The sequence below is a fragment of the Erinaceus europaeus genome, chromosome 2, assembly GCF_950295315.1.
Source record: "Erinaceus europaeus chromosome 2, mEriEur2.1, whole genome shotgun sequence".
In the NCBI taxonomy this organism is placed as follows: Eukaryota; Metazoa; Chordata; class Mammalia; order Eulipotyphla; family Erinaceidae; genus Erinaceus; species Erinaceus europaeus.
In genome coordinates, this window is record NC_080163.1 from 42,750,809 (window position 1) to 42,767,618 (window position 16,810).

Consider the following 16,810-nt stretch of genomic DNA (forward strand, 5'->3'; position numbering starts at 1 on the left):
CTCTGTAAATAAAATTTATTATTATAATTTTTAAGATAGAGAGTAAAAGAGACCACAATACCAAAGCTTCCCTCAAAGCAGCTGGGGCCAGGCTCGAACTTGGGCCAAGGCAAAGCAGCACACTATCCAAGTTAACTATTTAGCTGATTCTTGGGGGTTATTACTATAATTGTTGTATAGCACTTACAATACTGCATCATTCTTGTTGACTTATCTCTTTCCTTGCTTTTATATGTGAAAAGCTTGAAAAATAGGATCTAAGATGCATTATCCCCAAATCTCCTGCATCAGTACCTTGAAGAACTTAAATGTTTATGGAAAAAGTAAGTGAGTGAAAAGGCAAGTGTCTACAAATCTATGAATATATTTCAACTTACATACTTTGCAAATTAACTATTTCCTTATCCCACAAGATTTCAAATGAGATCAGGGACTATATTCCCCTTTCCTCTGGCCTCCATTATGGCCTGGATCAATAACACCAAATGACGTTCAATAAATACTATGGTTGACTAAACACCCGCCCTCCAACCCTGCTGTGGTAGATCCCACGCAGTATCCCAGAAATGGTTGTAGGTAAGACAGATACAAGGTTCATAACCTCGCATAACCTTTTTTTTTCCCTCCAAGGTTATCACTGGGGGGTTATCGGTGCCAGCACTGCGAATCCACTGCTCCTGGAGGCTATTTTTCCCATTTTTGTTGTCCTTGCTGTGGTTATTGTTTTTGTTGTTGTAGCTGTTGTTGTTGCTGGATAGGACAGAGAGAAATTGAGAGAGGAGGGGAAGATAGAGGGGGAAGAGAAAGATAGACACCTGCAGACCTGCTTCACTTCTTGTGAAACGACCTCCCTGCAGTTGGGGAGCTGGGGGCTGGAACCAGGATCCTTACTCCGGTGTGCTTAACCTGCTGTGCTACCACCCAGCCCCCTCGCATAACTATTTTTAATTCCATCTCCATACCAAGTACACAGAGAGAAGGAGAGACTTGCCTGAGGTCATACAGCAGTTGATGGAAAGATTGCTGTTTCTTGATTACTTGGCCTGTGTTCTTCTGTCTGTAACTATTCTAGTTCTGCACAAGTTCACAATGTGAGAAAATTGAAAAAAAGCAAAAGTTTTAAGTCAGTATGTTTAATCATGATCCATGTGGCTGGGGGACAGTAGCAAGAAAAGGGAAGGCTAAAGTACTCTAGCTCCTATGATATACACTCAAATACTGTTCAGGATCCCAGAGCAGGGCAGGAAGGAGATTCTCCCACCTCCTCCACCCTCATTCAGAGGAGACAAAGGGACTACAGTCTTGTTCTAGTCTTCCTCACAATGGGGAATGTCTTTGGAGGCTGCCTCAGAATACCCAGACCTGCCTACCAGGAGAATGAAATAGAGAATGGCTTATTAGAACCTGGTTATCCTGGTGGGTACGAGAAAGGGATTAGGAGCAAGCTTGAGAGAGCTGGTTATCACCCAAGAAGACATGAATAAAATGTGGTCACCAAGTCCTAAGCAGAAATCAGCAGCCTGGACCAGAAGTGGAGAATGGAGCAGAGGGAATGAGAACATAGTCAGTCAACTTCTATTGTGGCCCCGTATAAAGTCAGTGGATGTGTGGGCTGGGAACAGCATTTCCAGGCTGAGCATTATACCTCCTTCTTGATGCTGGCCTCTCCTCACCCGCGGCAAACTGTAGGTCAGGCTGATTGTGCCTGAGTGGAAGAAGGTCCTGGGGAAATTCAGTTACCAGAGGCTCAGGAGTAGAATCAAGCTGAGTATGCAGGAGAAAAGAGAGGGCACACAGGACTGTGATCCCACATCAGGGGTTGTATTCTGTGGAAGAAATGGGGTGGAGTCAGCTTAGCCCAACACCACGTCAGCCTCAGTTAAGGTCTCCCTCCTGAGATGTCTGCTAAGATCTAAAATATTCATGACAAGGACCTCAGACCCCACTATTCCCTTGTCTGCCTTGTTTGGGTTTCTCCTAGCTGGTCTACTAAAGGTATGAGGGCTGCCACAGAAGAGGTCTTACCTGCTGTTCCATCATAGAAAAGGTAGAGTCTGCTAAATCTTGGGAAAAGAGGTGGCTGTGATAACGCATCTTATCTGCAATGGCCTCCACTGAGAAGAGAGAAGGCAAATTGGAAATGGGCAGAGGGGATAGAGAGGAGAGAAAAATAGCATAACCGTTATGTAAACAGATTCATGCCTGAGGCTCCCAGGTTTACTCCCTTACATCATAAACCAGAGCTGAGTAGTGCTCTGGTAAAAAAAAAAAAAAAAAGAAAGAAAGAAAAGAAAGGAAGGAGGGAAGGAAGAAAGGAAGAAAAGAAAAAGAAGAAGAAAGAAAGAGAGAAAGAAAAGAAAGAAGTGGGCAAATGTAGGTGAAATCTTGGGCTCCCATGAAAGGGAAGTGTTAAGTCACAGTGGTTCTGGGACATAGGAGGGTAGGTGGGAAGGGAATATTGTCTTATTCTACTTTCTTATTCTTTGAGCTGTGTCTTTGGGTCCAGAGGTTGAACAGGTGGCCTGGGGTTCATTCAGGAAGTAGGGAAAGGAAGAAAGATCCAGGCTGGGGAGGATGTGAGCTTTTTGCTAGGGAGAGGGCGGCTCTCCACAGATGGTAGCTGGACTATTGTGGACTACAGAGCTGACTGTTTCTCCTCTCCCTGGGTGCAGGTGACCTAGCCAGGGGGTCTGGGAATAGGCGAAGTGCACTCACTGAGGCAGGGATTATGGGAGAAGGATTCTTCTAGCTGCTCACACTCCTCTTGCAGGTTGCCACTACCTCGGCAGGTGCAGCTTAATGCAACACTGATGTTGACAGTGCTGACAAAGTTGGGGGTCATAGCAGTTCCTATGGGGCAAAGGGGAAATTATCAGGATCTAGGAAAACCCACCTTCATCTTTTACCGTCTCCCATCTACCTCAGGGTCACTCCATCTGGGTTTAGTCTCCTGAGCATTCTCACATCCAGGACAACCATACATGGGCCAACCTCTCTAAACGTGCCTTCCTCCACCTTCCCCCAACTCTCCAGACTCACCAATCAGTCCCATGTATGCCTGGAGACACCTGGATGGCTCTGTTGCACAGGTGCCTAGGATGTCCATGGGATGGCAATGGGTCTGAAAATCTGCTAGGCGTGACCTAAAAGGAAGGAAATTTCAAGAATTAACTATTGGACTGCAGCCTTCATTTTTGCTGTTCTTTCAAATAACATACTCATCTTTATGCCAAAACCTCCTACACCTTCAAGGCCAAGCTCAGGGCTTCCACCTCTCAGTAAACCCTGCTCTTCTCCAAATGGATCAAGGACATGGATGTTAGACCAGAAACTATCAAATACTGAGAAGAAAATATTGGTGGAACACTTTCCCACCTAAACCTCAAGGACATCTTTGATGATACAAACCCAATTACAGGGAAGACTAAAGCAGAAACAAACCAATGGGACTACATCAAATTGAAAAGCTTCTGCACAGCCAAAGAAACTATTGTGCAAAGAGACCCCTCACAGAATGGGAGAAGATCTTCACATGCCATACATCAGACAAAAGACTAATAACCAAAATATACAAAGAGCTTAGCAAACTTAGCAACAAAAAAAGCAAATGACCCCATCTAAAAATGGGCAGAGGATATGAACAGAACATTCACTACAGAAGAGATCCAAAAGGCTAACAAACACATGAAAAATTGCTCCAGGTCTCTGATTGTCAGAGAAATGCAAATAAAGACAACATTGAGATACCACTTCACCCCAGTGAGAATGGCATACATCAAAAAGGACAGCAGCAACAAATGCTGGAGAGGCTGTGGGGACAGAGAAACCCTTCTGCACCACTGGTGGGAATGTAAAGTGGTCCAGCCTCTGTGGAGAGCAGTCTGGAGAGCTCTCACAAGGCTAGACATGGACCTTCCATATGACTCAGTAATTCCTCTCCTGGGGATATACCCCAAGGACTCCATAGCAACCACTGAAAAAGAAATGCGTACACCTATGTTCATAGCAGCACAATTCATAATAGCTAAAACCTGGAAGCAACCCAGGTGCCCAACAACAGATGAATGCCAAGAAAGCTGTGGTATATATATACAATGGAATACTACACAGCTATTAAGAACAATGAACCCACCTTCTCTGACCCATCTTGGATGGAGCTAGAAGGAATTATGTTAAGTGAGCTAAGTCAGAAAAATAAAGACGAGTATGGGATGATCCCACTCATAAACAGAAGTTGAGAAAGAAGAACAGAAAGGGAAACTAAAAGCAGGATTTGACTAAATTTGAAGTAGGGCACCAAAGTAAAAACTCTGGGGTGAGGGTGGATGTTCGCCTTCACAGGGCTGTGGGGGGGAGAGTGGAGGGGGGATGGGATGGGATATAGTCTTTTGGTGGTGGGAATGGTGTTTATGTACACTCCTATTAATTTGTAGTCATATAAATCACTATTTAAATAAAATGAGAGGGGAAAAACTGATTGAATGTGTCAAACTTTTTAAAGCAGACTGAGTCTTTTTAATACACTCTGCCTTCTTTTTCTGTATAAAAAAGAGGAGGGGCCAGGTGGTGGTGTACCTGGTTGAGTGCACATACTACAGTGCACAAGGACCCAGGTTTCCCCCTAGATTTCTGGCTGTCTTTATCCAATAAATAAATGAAGATTTAAAAAAATTAAAAGAAAAGAAAAAGAGAAGGAGAAGAAAAAGAATTTAAAACAGTAGCCAGAAATGTGGTGTAATGGATAAAGTGTTGTACTCTCAGGCGTGAGGTCCCAAGTTTGATCCCCAGAATAATACTCTGGTTCTTTCTCTCCTCCTCCTACTCCTTTCTCTTTCTCTCTTTAAAATAGAACCTAAGTAGTGTCAGTCTTACGGTTTTTGAGAGTTGTATGTAATATTTTATAGAAGAGGAAAGTGGCACTTGGGAAGGTTAAATAATTGCCAAAGGTTATTGAGAATTAAGTATCAGAGTTGGAACTTCGTTGCAAAGGAAGTGTGGTGTATCTCTCATTGTCAACAAGTATCACTTGAATAAATGGAAACTTCAATTTGGTGAATGTTCTATCCTGAGAAAGTAGAGGAAAACAAAATCATATATTCACATTTTCTGGAGTGTATGTATCAAACACCTTACTAATCCTTATGTCCCAGGGTGGGCAGAGCATGCATGCTTTCTTATATGCAAGACCCAGGTCCAAACTCAGTCCCCACCAAACCAAGGGAAGTTTTGGTGTTGTAGTGTCTCTCTCCCTTACTCCTTCTGCTTCTTCCTAACTGAAAAAGTCAGCCTAGAGCAGCCCCTGTGACAATAATGACAAAATCTTCCTGTAATTTGATTTGGTAATTGTACTTATAGCAATACATCCAAATAATAATTAGACTTGTCCATAAAGATTAATGAACATGACTGATATATACTGTAGCACTATTTATAGCAATAAAGTAATAACTAAATCAAGTATGAGAGGGCCAGGTGGTGGTGCACCTGGTTAAGCACACACATTACAGTGCACACAGACCTGGGATCAAGCCCCTGATCCCCATCTGGTATATTATCTGCACAGGGAAAGCTCCACAAGTGGTGAAACAGGGCTGCAGGTGTCTCTCTGTCTCCCCACTCTATCTCCCCCTCCCCTCTCAATTTCTCTCTACCCAATAATTTCCAATTTCTGTCTGTATCCAATAATAAATAAATAAAAATATTTGTAAAAGATCCCTCTATCCATTGTCACTGGTCATCTCCATCAGGAACAACATAATGGACCTCTTTGTGGGCCCCTACAGGGACTTGCCCTCAATGTGGATCAACTATGGTAGGGACTGTCCCATTCTTGGAAGGGAAGTTGGGCCAAAATCCCCTACCACTTGAGGAAGACTGGTCCAGCAATGGGTGCATCCCAGAACGTTGCTAGCTATGACCACAGAATGCGAGCTCAGACCTACAGGGATACAGAGGTTACACAGGCTCCTCCACTGAATATAGATCAAATCAATGGGGTTTACAATTAATGGTATTTACATACTTCTCCCAGATTTGGGAGCTACTTTCTTCCATGATCCAGCTTTCTAGTCCTATTTCCAACTTTGACACCACCTCCCCAGATAATACCTTTGGCCTATTTGCATGTTAGCTATCAGACTCAGGCAAAAATTAGTAAAGTCATGGGCCCCTTAGGATATACCCAAAATAGACCTACTAACTTTTTCCAAAATGGAGACCCCAAACCTCATCTGCTATATTCTTGCCTTTGGGTTCCAGAATACTAAATAATTTGTTCTTCTTTATATCAGTGCTTTTTCAGGCACCAAGTTGCAGATGCTACCATGACTCCAACCTGACTTCCCCGGGCAGACAACCTCACCAATGTACTCTGGGACCCCATCCCTCCAGAGGCCTACCCCACTATGGGAAGACAGAAAAAGTCACTGTGGAAGTATGGATTGACCTGCCAACGCCCATGTTCAGTGGAGAAGCAATTACAGAAGCCAGACCTTCCACCTTCTGCACCTCATAATGATCCTGGGTCCATGCCCCCGAAGAGATAAAGAATAGTAAAGCTTCCAGTGAAGGGGATGGGATACAGAACTCTGGTGGTAAGAACTGTGTGGAATTATACCACTCTTATCCTATGGTTTTGTTTATATTTTCTATTTTATAAATAAATTTTTTAAAAGTAGGATTATTAAAATAAAGTATGGGCACCCATACAATAGAATACAATAGAGGCATTTAAATATCAAATTGTCAAAGGACAGTAAATGACAAAATGGTCCCCACCATTTATTGAGCACTTCCTCTGCGCCAGTATGCTAAGCACTCTACATAAATTATGTAATTTAACTCTCACTGGAATCTCATGAGATCTGCATTATCATCCCCTTTATATACAGAGAACTAAGTGGAAGCTTAGGTTAAACGATGGAATTTTAGGTTAAGTGATGGGCTCAAGGTCACACAGACCCAGGGTTTAAACTCACATCATTTAAATTCACTTCAAAACCCGTCTTCATCCCTCTTTCATCCCTCTATGGAAAAATGCTTATGAGGTATGTACCATAGATGGGGGAGAAGTGACAGCAAGCAACAAATATGTTCTCAGAACGCCTAATTTTGTTTAACTGTATATTTAAAATTATAGTAGATTACTGTCAGGTAACAGGTCGTGAGTGACATTTTAAAAATATTTTCAGAAGTTTTTAAAAATTAATTAAATTGGGGGTCAGGTGGTAGCTCAGCAGGTTAAGCGCACATGGTGCAAAGCACAAGGAGCGGCAGGAGGATCCCAGTTCAAGCCCCTGGCTCCCCACCTGCAGGAGGGTCGCTTCACAGGCGGTGAAGCAGGTCTGCAGGTGTCTATCTTTCTCTCCCCCCTCTCAATCTCCCCTCCTCTCTCAATTTCTCTCTGCCCTATCCAACAGCAACAACAACAGCAATGATAACAACAATAATGATGACAACAAGGGCAACAAAGTGGGAAAAAATGGCCTCCAGGAGCAGGGGATTCATAGTGCAGGCACTGTGCCCCAGCAATAACCCTGGAGGTTAAAAAAATTAAAATTAAAATAAAAAAATTAATTAAATTTCTTACCGGAGCACTGCTCAGCTCTGGTAGGGTAATGGAATTGAACCTGGGACCTGGGAGCTTCAGGCGTGAAAGTGTGTTTGCAAGGGGATGAGATATGGAGATTGGGTAGTGGGAATTGTGTGGAGTTGTACCCCTCTTATCCTATGGTTTTGTTAATGTCTCATTTCTTAAATAAATAAAAAATTAATAAAAAAGAAAGTTTGTCTGCATAACCATTAAACTATCTCCCCCACTCTGAAAGTTTTATAAAAAGAAAAGAAAATTATTTTCTGAGGCAGCTGGGTGGTGGCGCACCTGGTTAAGCACACATAGTACAAAAAGCAAGGCCCCTGGCAGGGGTCTGGGTTCCAGTCCCTGCGACCCACCTGCAAGGGATCTGCTTCACCATAGGTGAAGCAGGCCTGGAGGTGTATATACTTCTCCCTCCTTTCTATCTCCCTCCCCCTCCTCTCTCAATTTGTCTCCGTCCTATCCAATAAAATGGAAAAAATGTCCGCCAGTTGCAGCAGATTCATAGTGCCAGCACTGAGCCCCAGTGATAATCCTGGAGGCAAAAAGAATAAAAAGATAAAACTTTTTTTGAGAAAAGAGTTCCAGAAAATATCAAAGGTAGCTTCATTTTGAATTTAGTCTACAATTCCTGGAGGATCAGATGGAGCTTGCACTAGGAGTGTTATGCAACCTGCTTACCTGCCTACCTGTACACACGCACCTGCACAGCGGGTCGGAGAGACAGAGACTCCGCAGCTCTAGGCAGTTGGTGGTCCTAGAGGGCAGTGCGCAGCCGGGACCAATGGTGTTGTGCCTGCGCAGGCCGCAATCCTGGTCAGCGGATGCACAGGGGCACAGCAGCAGGCCCTCTGCCAGGTGTAGCGGCGCCTTCTCGAAGAAAGCACGTAATTGCCGCAAGCAAGCCTGGCGCTGGCAGTGGGATTCTGAGCACGCCTCCCCAAAGGCCTTGCGCAGCCGCTCACACTTGTCATTAAGAGTGCACAGCATGGCAAACTTGAGGCAAAGGTCCGAGTCTAGGGAGAGAGGGACACCAAAATCACCAGCCTGCCTGCAAACCTACTGCCCAGCTTCCTTACGAACCCCCACAACTCTCTTATTTAACAATGATTGGGGTAGAGGAATAATTAAGCAAGAGAATTCCTAATCGAGGCCTTCTCTTCTAATCACAAATGGTATTTCATACTTGAGCCTCTCCATCCTACTCCTCTGCGTGTGTAGATTAAAAACAAAACAAAACTATATACATTTTCACACTCATTTAGCTCACTTAGTGCACTGCTTTGCTATGTGTGCCACCCAGGTTGGAGCCTGGCCCCTATCACATTGAAGGAATGTTGGCTCAGTGCTTTTGGCTCTTGCTCTCAATCTCTCTCTGCCTATCTTAAAGAGAGAGAGAGAGAATGAGAATTAAATCAAATTAGAATGTGCTAACAATCAAAACCCTTTCCTCAATTATAGAGTCAGATCTCATAATGGAAACAAGCTAGAGACACCATGACATTCTAAAGCACTTTCTAGGATATCCAAAACAAATGTAACCAATTTCTATTTAGTATTTTTGTTTCATTTTGATTATGTTCTACTCAGTTTTATGTCACCTGCCCATTTTCACTGATGGATGCAGGCATATTTTTTCCCCCGTACCTCTGCTTCTTGGAAGATTATGGTGATATTTCTATTAAAAGACTATCCTATGGAATTGAGGGTGATTTTTAGTTAGTGAAATAAAAAGTGAATGACTACTACTAGATAGTTTCATTCATATGTGGAATCTAGAGAACTGAAACTTGTGAACTTGCAAAACAAAATAAACAAACACCAAAACAGAAGTATACTGTGTCTAAGATTTTATGAGAACTATGGAAGGGGGGGGGGAATCACAGAACTTGGTGGTGGATACAGTGTAGTATGGAACAATACCCTATAATCTTATAAACTTATATACCACTATTAATCACACATTTAAAAAATATCTATTTATTTTTCCTTTTGTTGCCCTTTTTATTGTTGTTGTTGATGTCATCGTTGTGGGTTGGATAGGACAGAGAGAAATGGAAAGAGGAGGGGAAGACAGAGGGGGAGAGAAAGACAGCTGCAGACCTGCAGACCTGCTTCACCACTTGTGAAGTGACTCCCCTGCAGGTGGGGAGCTGGGCTCGAACCGGATCCCTATGCCAGTCCTTGCCCTTTGCGCCATGTGCGCTTAACCCGTTGTGCTAATGCCAGACCCCCTGTTGCAAGCCGGCCATTTTTAAATTTGTGATTAATAGGGAGTCTGGTGGTAGCGCAGCGGGTTAAGTGCACTTGATGCAAAGCGCAAGGACTGGCAGAAGGATCCCGGTTGAAGCCCCCCGGCTCCCAACATGCAGGGAGTCGCTTCACAGGCAGTGAAACAGGTCTGCAGGTGTCTATCTTTCTCTCCCCTCTCTCTGTCTTCCCCTCCTCTCTCCATTTCTCTCTGTCCTATCCAACAATGAATGACATCAACAACAACAATAATAAACACAACAAGGCTACAACAAGGGCAGCAAAAGGGGAGAAAAATGGCCTCCAGGAGCAGTGGATTCATGGTGCAGGCACTGAGCCTCAGTAATAACCCTGGAGGCCAAAAAAAAAAAAAATGGCTTGCAACAAAACAAAACACTATCTCAGCAGTGAGAACAATGCAGTGGCAATAACCAGAACAGTTTATTCACATACTTTTTGTAACTGAGAATTTGTTATCAATACTCATGCTTTTCTCTTAAAATTCTAATCCTGATATATAGAGCTGACTACACAAACTATTACCTGAACATAGCTCACATTTTTTCTCAAAGTGTGTGTGCTTGCTTCTTTCCAATTAACAGAACAGTGTAACTTTTCTTTAAAAAAAAAAAAAAAAGGATCATGGCCCTTACCAGACAGATGGCTCCCGACCCTGAGTCACCCATAAGGAGTCACATTCTTTCTCTCATCATTTCCCCTGCCCAACATCTCACCCATCCCATTAGAACAGTTGAAAACAAGCAATTTCCTAGTCTTCAGGGATAAAAAGCTATTTTCCTGGCTGCTCTGAATGAGGGTAAATAACTCCATTTCAGCACTTTTTTTTTTTTTCTGAGAATGCAGCCACTCCTGCTCTGTAGAGACCCACCTTTTGGAACCAGGAAGCCATAATGAGCTCTATTTGTTGCTGGTTTGTGAGATCCGACCACAGTTTAGAGTCTTGACATAATGCTTTTTTAGTTATCTGATAAGCTAGAACTCTCCTCCTTTCCCCCAACCCCTGCAAATCCCCCCCACACCAGTAACCTTCCCTTAAGATCTTGGCCAAGTTCTCTTTCCCCATCCTCAGTCTGCTTTCCACACCTGGTCTGAGTATGTCCAGTTTGCTGAGGTTCAGTTTCCAGGGTTTTCTGGTCACTGTGTCTTCATAGGGGGAGACATCCAGCTCATAGTCACCTAGAGACAAGGTAGGAAGCGGCAGAATTCTGAGGATCAAGTTAGGAGTGGGACCAGATGAGACTGAGACTGCTGGGTTAGACCTCAAAGCCCTGTAAAGAAAAGCAAAAGAAAAAAGACTCTACCTAAGTAGCTGCAAGCCATTCAGAAGTGAGGAAAAGCTGGGCCTTATGGGTGTATATCTGGGTTTAATGATTAGATAATAGAGCTCTGGTCTAGGAAATAGGGCAGTGGCTAGAAAGCCAGATATATAAGCATGATGTCTTAGCATTGCATGACCAGAGTGATACTCTGATTTTCTCTGTTATAAGCAAATGCATACTTTTTTAATTCTTTAAATTTTTTTGTATTATCTTTATTTACTGGATAGAGAAAGCCAGAAATGAAGAGGGATGGGGAGACAGAGATAGAGAGAGACAGAGAGACACCTACAGCTCTGTTTCACCACTTGTGAAACTTTCCCCCTGCAGTTGGGAACCAGGGCTTGAACCTGAGCCCTTGTTCTCTCTAATGTGAGTGCTTAACCAGGTGTGCCACCACCCAGCCCTGCAAGTAAATACTTTTAAAATAATAATAAAATACCATTTATGAGCACAGTGTGTTGGATACTATGACAAACTGAAATAAATGAGTCAGGAGATAGCTCACCTGGAGGTCTGCAGCAGATGTATAACAAGAACAAAAATACACTTTTTATGAAAGGCAGAGTTTTTGAAGGTTGATTGGTTATTACTGAAGCAAATTATTATTAGGAAGTAGCAAATTCTTATTTAAAATATTAGTAACTAGAAGTAGAGTGCTTACAGTAACAAAAAATCTAAAGTATATGGAATTGGCATTGTAACTGGGCAATGGGTAGTGAATAAGCTATTACTAGGCACTAGAATGATAACAATTCTTATTGTGCAATGGGAAAACATTTGGTAAAATGGTTGCCTATAGGAGTAGGGGAAATAGCATAATGGTTATGCAAAAATGCTTTCATGCCTGAGGCTCTGAAGTCCCAGCTTCAATCCCTATATCACCATAAACCAGAGTTGATCAGTGCTCTGATAATAATAATAATAATAATGTGATAATTATTATTATCTATAATAACATGGAAGAAAAATGATGTACTGAATTAGTTTATGCACTCAGAGAAGACAGTGAGAAGCTGGTTACTAACAATCTCTTGATTACTGTTGGCTACTTTTGGCAATAGCTAAACAATAAGCCCCAAGGAATATAAAGGTCAAAGAAGAGTTGGCCAGTTTGCAAATGGGGAAGAAACAGACAAAGAAGAATTCAGAGACTCTAAGATTTGCAGAATGAGATGATGTAGCTGTTTCTCCTACTCAAATGGTAAATGAATAAGTTAAAAAATATTTTAGCAACAAAAACAATAAAATATCTAGGAATATATATATGAATATATATATGAAAAATGTATTGGGTAATTGTGCCAAAGATCAAATCAAGTATGTGACTATCCTGTCCTTCCTAGGGATCTCTCATTGATTAAGATGATACCTGATAGGACAAAGGTAGACAGCATAATGGTTATGCAAACAGACTCTCTTGCCTGAGGCTCCACAGTCCCAGGTTCAATCCCCCGCACCACCATAAACCAGAGCTGAGCAGTGCTCTGGTAAAAAAAAAAAAAAGATATCTGACAAATCTTGCCAATTGGGCAAATGTGCTCAGAGGGCAAAAAATGTTTCTTTAAACTGAAAATGTCCAAAGATTTCTTAGGTAGGAAGCCAGCTAAGAATGCTGTTTCATCTCCAAGAAGTCTTGAGTCTCTAATCCTTTTCAAATGTAACCAAAGAAATGAATGGAAAATAAAGGACTCCCAAAAAAAGAAAAGAAAGAAAGAAAGAAAATAAAGGACTCCGGGGCCAGGTGGTGGCACACCTGGTTAAGTGCACATGTTACAGTGTGCAAAGACCTGGGTTCGCATCCCCAGCCCTTACCTGCAGCAAGAAAGCTTTGCAAGTGGTGAAGCAGGGGTGCAGGTGTCTCTCTGTCTCTCTCCCTCTCTATCTCTCCTTCTCCTCTCAATTTCTGGTTGTCTAATAAATAAAGATAATAAAAAAAAGAATTTAAAAAAAAAAGAAAAGAAAGGACTCCAGAAAAGTCTGGGTTAAGAGCTCTGGAGAACAATGTATAAGAGCAGTTATTCCTGGAAGCTGAAGTTGAATTCAGTGGTAAAATGCATGCATCTCATATATGAGGTCCTGGGTTTGATTGTGAACTCACACATATGCTCCTAAAAAATAAAGAAAAGAAGCCACACTGTGGAGCAAAACAATCCTTAACTCAGGGAAGATAACCCCTACAATTACCTGTCCAGAAGGACTTCAATATGACTGTAAATCAATGTCTAGCAGTGTGCCTCCCATTCTTTCCCTTTCTGGGAGTGTTCTGTTTAGTTTTTGTAATTAATACAAGGTTGTAAGTGGGAGTCGGTAGGTAGCACAACGGGTTAAGTGCACATGGCGTGAAGCACAAGGACCAAGGTAAGGATCCCGGTTCGAGCCCCTGGCTCCCCACCTGCAGGGGAGTTGCTTCACAGGCAGTGAAGTAGGTCTGCAGGTGTCTATCTTTCTCTCCTCCTCTCTGTCTTCCCCTCCTCTCTCCATTTCTCTCTGTCCTATCTAACAACGACGACATCAATAACAACAGCAATAATAACTACAACAACAACAACAAAAAAGGGCAACAAAAGGGAAAATAAATAAGTAAAAATTAAAAAAAAATTGTAAGACTACAGTGTATATTCCACACAACACCCACCACCAAAGTTCTGTGTCCACACCCTCTTGGGAGTGTTTGCTTTTTCCTATCCCTGTTCCAGTATGTATGGGAAGCATATTTGTCTTTTGAGTTCATAGATTTCTTTTTTTTCCCTCCTCCAGGGTTATTGCTGGGCTCGGTGCCTGCACCATGAATCCACCGCTCCTGGAGGACATTTTTCTCCCTTTTTTTATTGCCCTTGTTGTAGCTTCGTTGTGGTTATTATTATTGCCCTTGTTGACGCAATTCGTTGTTGGATAGGACAGAGAGAAATGGAGAGAGGAGGGGAAGACAGAGAAGGGGAGAGAAAGATAGACACCTGCAGACCTGCTTCACCGCCTGTGAAGCGACTCCCCTGCAGGTGGGGAGCCGGGGGCTTGAACCAGGATCCTTACGCCGGTCCCTGCGCTTTGTGCCACATGCACTTAACCCACTGCGCCACCGCCCGACCCCCTAGTTCATAGATTTCTAGATCAAAAGGAGCTACACACAAAGTTGATACATAATAGAAATGATCACAACCTTGGGTTGGAGCCTGACACCATGTGTGAATATAACTTTTAAGGCTTCTTCCATGGAAAGAGGGTAATTATATTTAACTTGTAGACTGGAAGGAAATTAATATTTTGACCAGGTAGTGGGCTATGGTAGTTTCATTATTATTCCCTATGATTTATGCCTCAACTGATATTTTATATCTTTACTTAGTCTTTTTTTTTTTTCACCACAGCTGTCACTGGGGCACGAAGCCAACACTAAGACTACACCACTTTCGGCAGCCATATTTTCCTTCTCTTGTTTTCTTTTTCTCTCTGTTTTATTTTATATGACAGAAAGGAACTGAAAAGAGAGAGGGAGACTAAGAGGAAGAGAAAAGGACACTTGCAGACCTGCTTCACTTCTTATGAAATGTCCCCCCTGTAGGTAGCGAGTAGGGGCTTGAACATAGGTCTTTGGGCATAGTAACCTGTGTTCTCAAGAGGATGCCCCACCACCTGGCCCCCTCCTTACTTATTCTTTTATTTTTCTATGCTGTACCAGGCAATGAATCTAGCCTTGCTCATGTACAATACCACTGAGAAGCCTTACAAGACCAATCTTCTATATTTTTTTCCTTTTGACAGAGAAAGAAAGTAAAGAGGGAAAGATATACAGAGATAGGAGAAACCACAGTACCATTCCACTATCAAAGGAGCTGCCTTGGCATTGCCCATGGTGTTCCTATGTGGTGTTGGGTTTTGAACCCAGGGTTTTACATAATGCAAGATTTGTGCTTTATTAGGAAGGCTAACTTCTGCCCCCTCTCCTTTTAAAATCTGATATCAGGGAATAAGCCCAGGTTGATTATTTTTACACATAATACCACTGGGCTACCTTCCTGGCCCAAATTTTTTATTCTGTTTTTAGAGAGGGAGAGGAGAAGAACATGCCTGAAGCTCTATAGTTCCAGGTTCAATCCCCCAAACCACCATAAACCAGAGTTAATCAGTGCTCTGGTAAAAAAAAAAAAAAAAAAAGGAGAAAAGGAGAGACACTAAATCACTGTTCTTTTTTTAAATATTTTTTATTTTATTTATTTATTCCCTTTTGTTGCCCTTGTTGTTTTATTGTTGTAGTCGTTGTTGGATAGGACAGAGAGAAATGGAGAGAGGAGGGGAAGACAGAGAGGAGGAGAGAAAGATAGACACCTGCAGACCTGCTTCACCACCTGAGAAGGGACTCCCCTGCAGGTGGGGAGCCGGGGTTCGAACCGGGACCCTTATGCCGGTCCTTGTGCTTTGCGCCACCTGCGCTTAACCCACTGCGCTACCGCCCGACTCCCCCAGGTTCAATCTCTTATACCACCATACACTAGAGCTGAGCAGTGGTCTAGTAAAAAAAAAAAAAAAAAAAAACTTTCATGCCAAGGCTCTGAAGTCCCTCACTCAATTCCTTGCACTACCATAAACCAGAATTGAGCAGTGCTCTGGTTGAAAAAAAAAAAAAAAGAAAGAAAGAAAAAAAATGAAAGAAAGAAAACAGTTTATGGGTTATGTTGTTTTCCTCCATCTCCATTCCATACCCTCTGTTCCAGCAACCTCCCAGGTTGGCCTGCTTTAGAATTTTACCAGGAGGTAGCTCACTTCAAGTAAGAAGGGGGCTCGGGGGAGCAGTAGGGAGGGAAGAGGGCAGTGTTGTGTGAAGGTTCAACAGGATCATGCCAGTTCCTCCCTCCAGCTCTTACTGATGTAAAATACAGCGCTTCATTACTATCTATATGGAATATACCAATCTCACAGGATTAAAAACCAACCCTGGGGGCCAGGTGGTGGTAGTGCACCCAGTTCAGAGTATACCTTACCTCGTGCAAAGACCCAGGTTCAAGTCCCCATTTCCCACCTGTAGGGGTAATACTTCATGAGCGGTGAAGCAGGTCTGCAGGTGCTTCTCTCTCTCTTTCTCCCCACCCCCTCCCACTTTCTCTATATTCTATCAAAAAATAGAAATAAAAAAGAACTAGAGGGTGGGGGTAGATAGCATAATGGTGGGAGTCGGGCGGTAGAGCAGCAGGTTAAGCTCAAGGCACAAGGCGCAAGGACTGGTTTGAGCCCCCAGCTCCCCACCTGCAGGGGAGTCACTTCACAGGCGGAGAGCAGATCTGCAGATTTCTATCTTTTTCTCTCCCTCTCTGTCTTCCCCTCCTCTCTCCATTTCTCTCTGTCCTATCCAACAATGACAGCATCAATAACAACAACTACTACAACAATAAAACAACAAGGGCAACAAAAGGGAATAAATAAATATTTTAAAATATTTTTCTTAAAAAAGGTAGCATAATAGTTATGCAAAGAGACTCTCATGCCTGGGGCTCCAAAATCCCAGGTTCAATCCCCTGCACCACCATAAGCCAGAGTTGAGGAGTGCTCTGGTAATAAATAAATAAATAAATAAATAAACTGGATTTGGTGTACTGCATCAAAATAAAGGACTCTGAGTGGTGGCGGGAGTGTT

At 42.7% G+C, this 16,810-nt stretch overlaps 1 protein-coding gene across 1 annotated transcript in view; it reads right to left on the reverse strand.

The window, feature by feature from the left end:
- Positions 1-666: 666 nt before the first annotated feature.
- GFRA3 (GDNF family receptor alpha 3) overlaps positions 667-16,810 on the reverse strand; it is a 28,799-nt gene continuing 12,655 nt past the window's right edge. Inside the window, exons 3-8 of the mRNA XM_016185751.2 lie at positions 10,949-11,041; positions 8,298-8,610; positions 3,040-3,143; positions 2,716-2,850; positions 2,026-2,114; positions 667-1,826 (exon numbers count right to left, since the gene is read on the reverse strand). Coding sequence (XP_016041237.2) covers positions 1,737-1,826; positions 2,026-2,114; positions 2,716-2,850; positions 3,040-3,143; positions 8,298-8,610; positions 10,949-11,041 — 824 coding nt within the window. The 3' untranslated portion in view covers positions 667-1,736. The remainder of the gene's footprint in view (positions 1,827-2,025; positions 2,115-2,715; positions 2,851-3,039; positions 3,144-8,297; positions 8,611-10,948; positions 11,042-16,810) is intronic.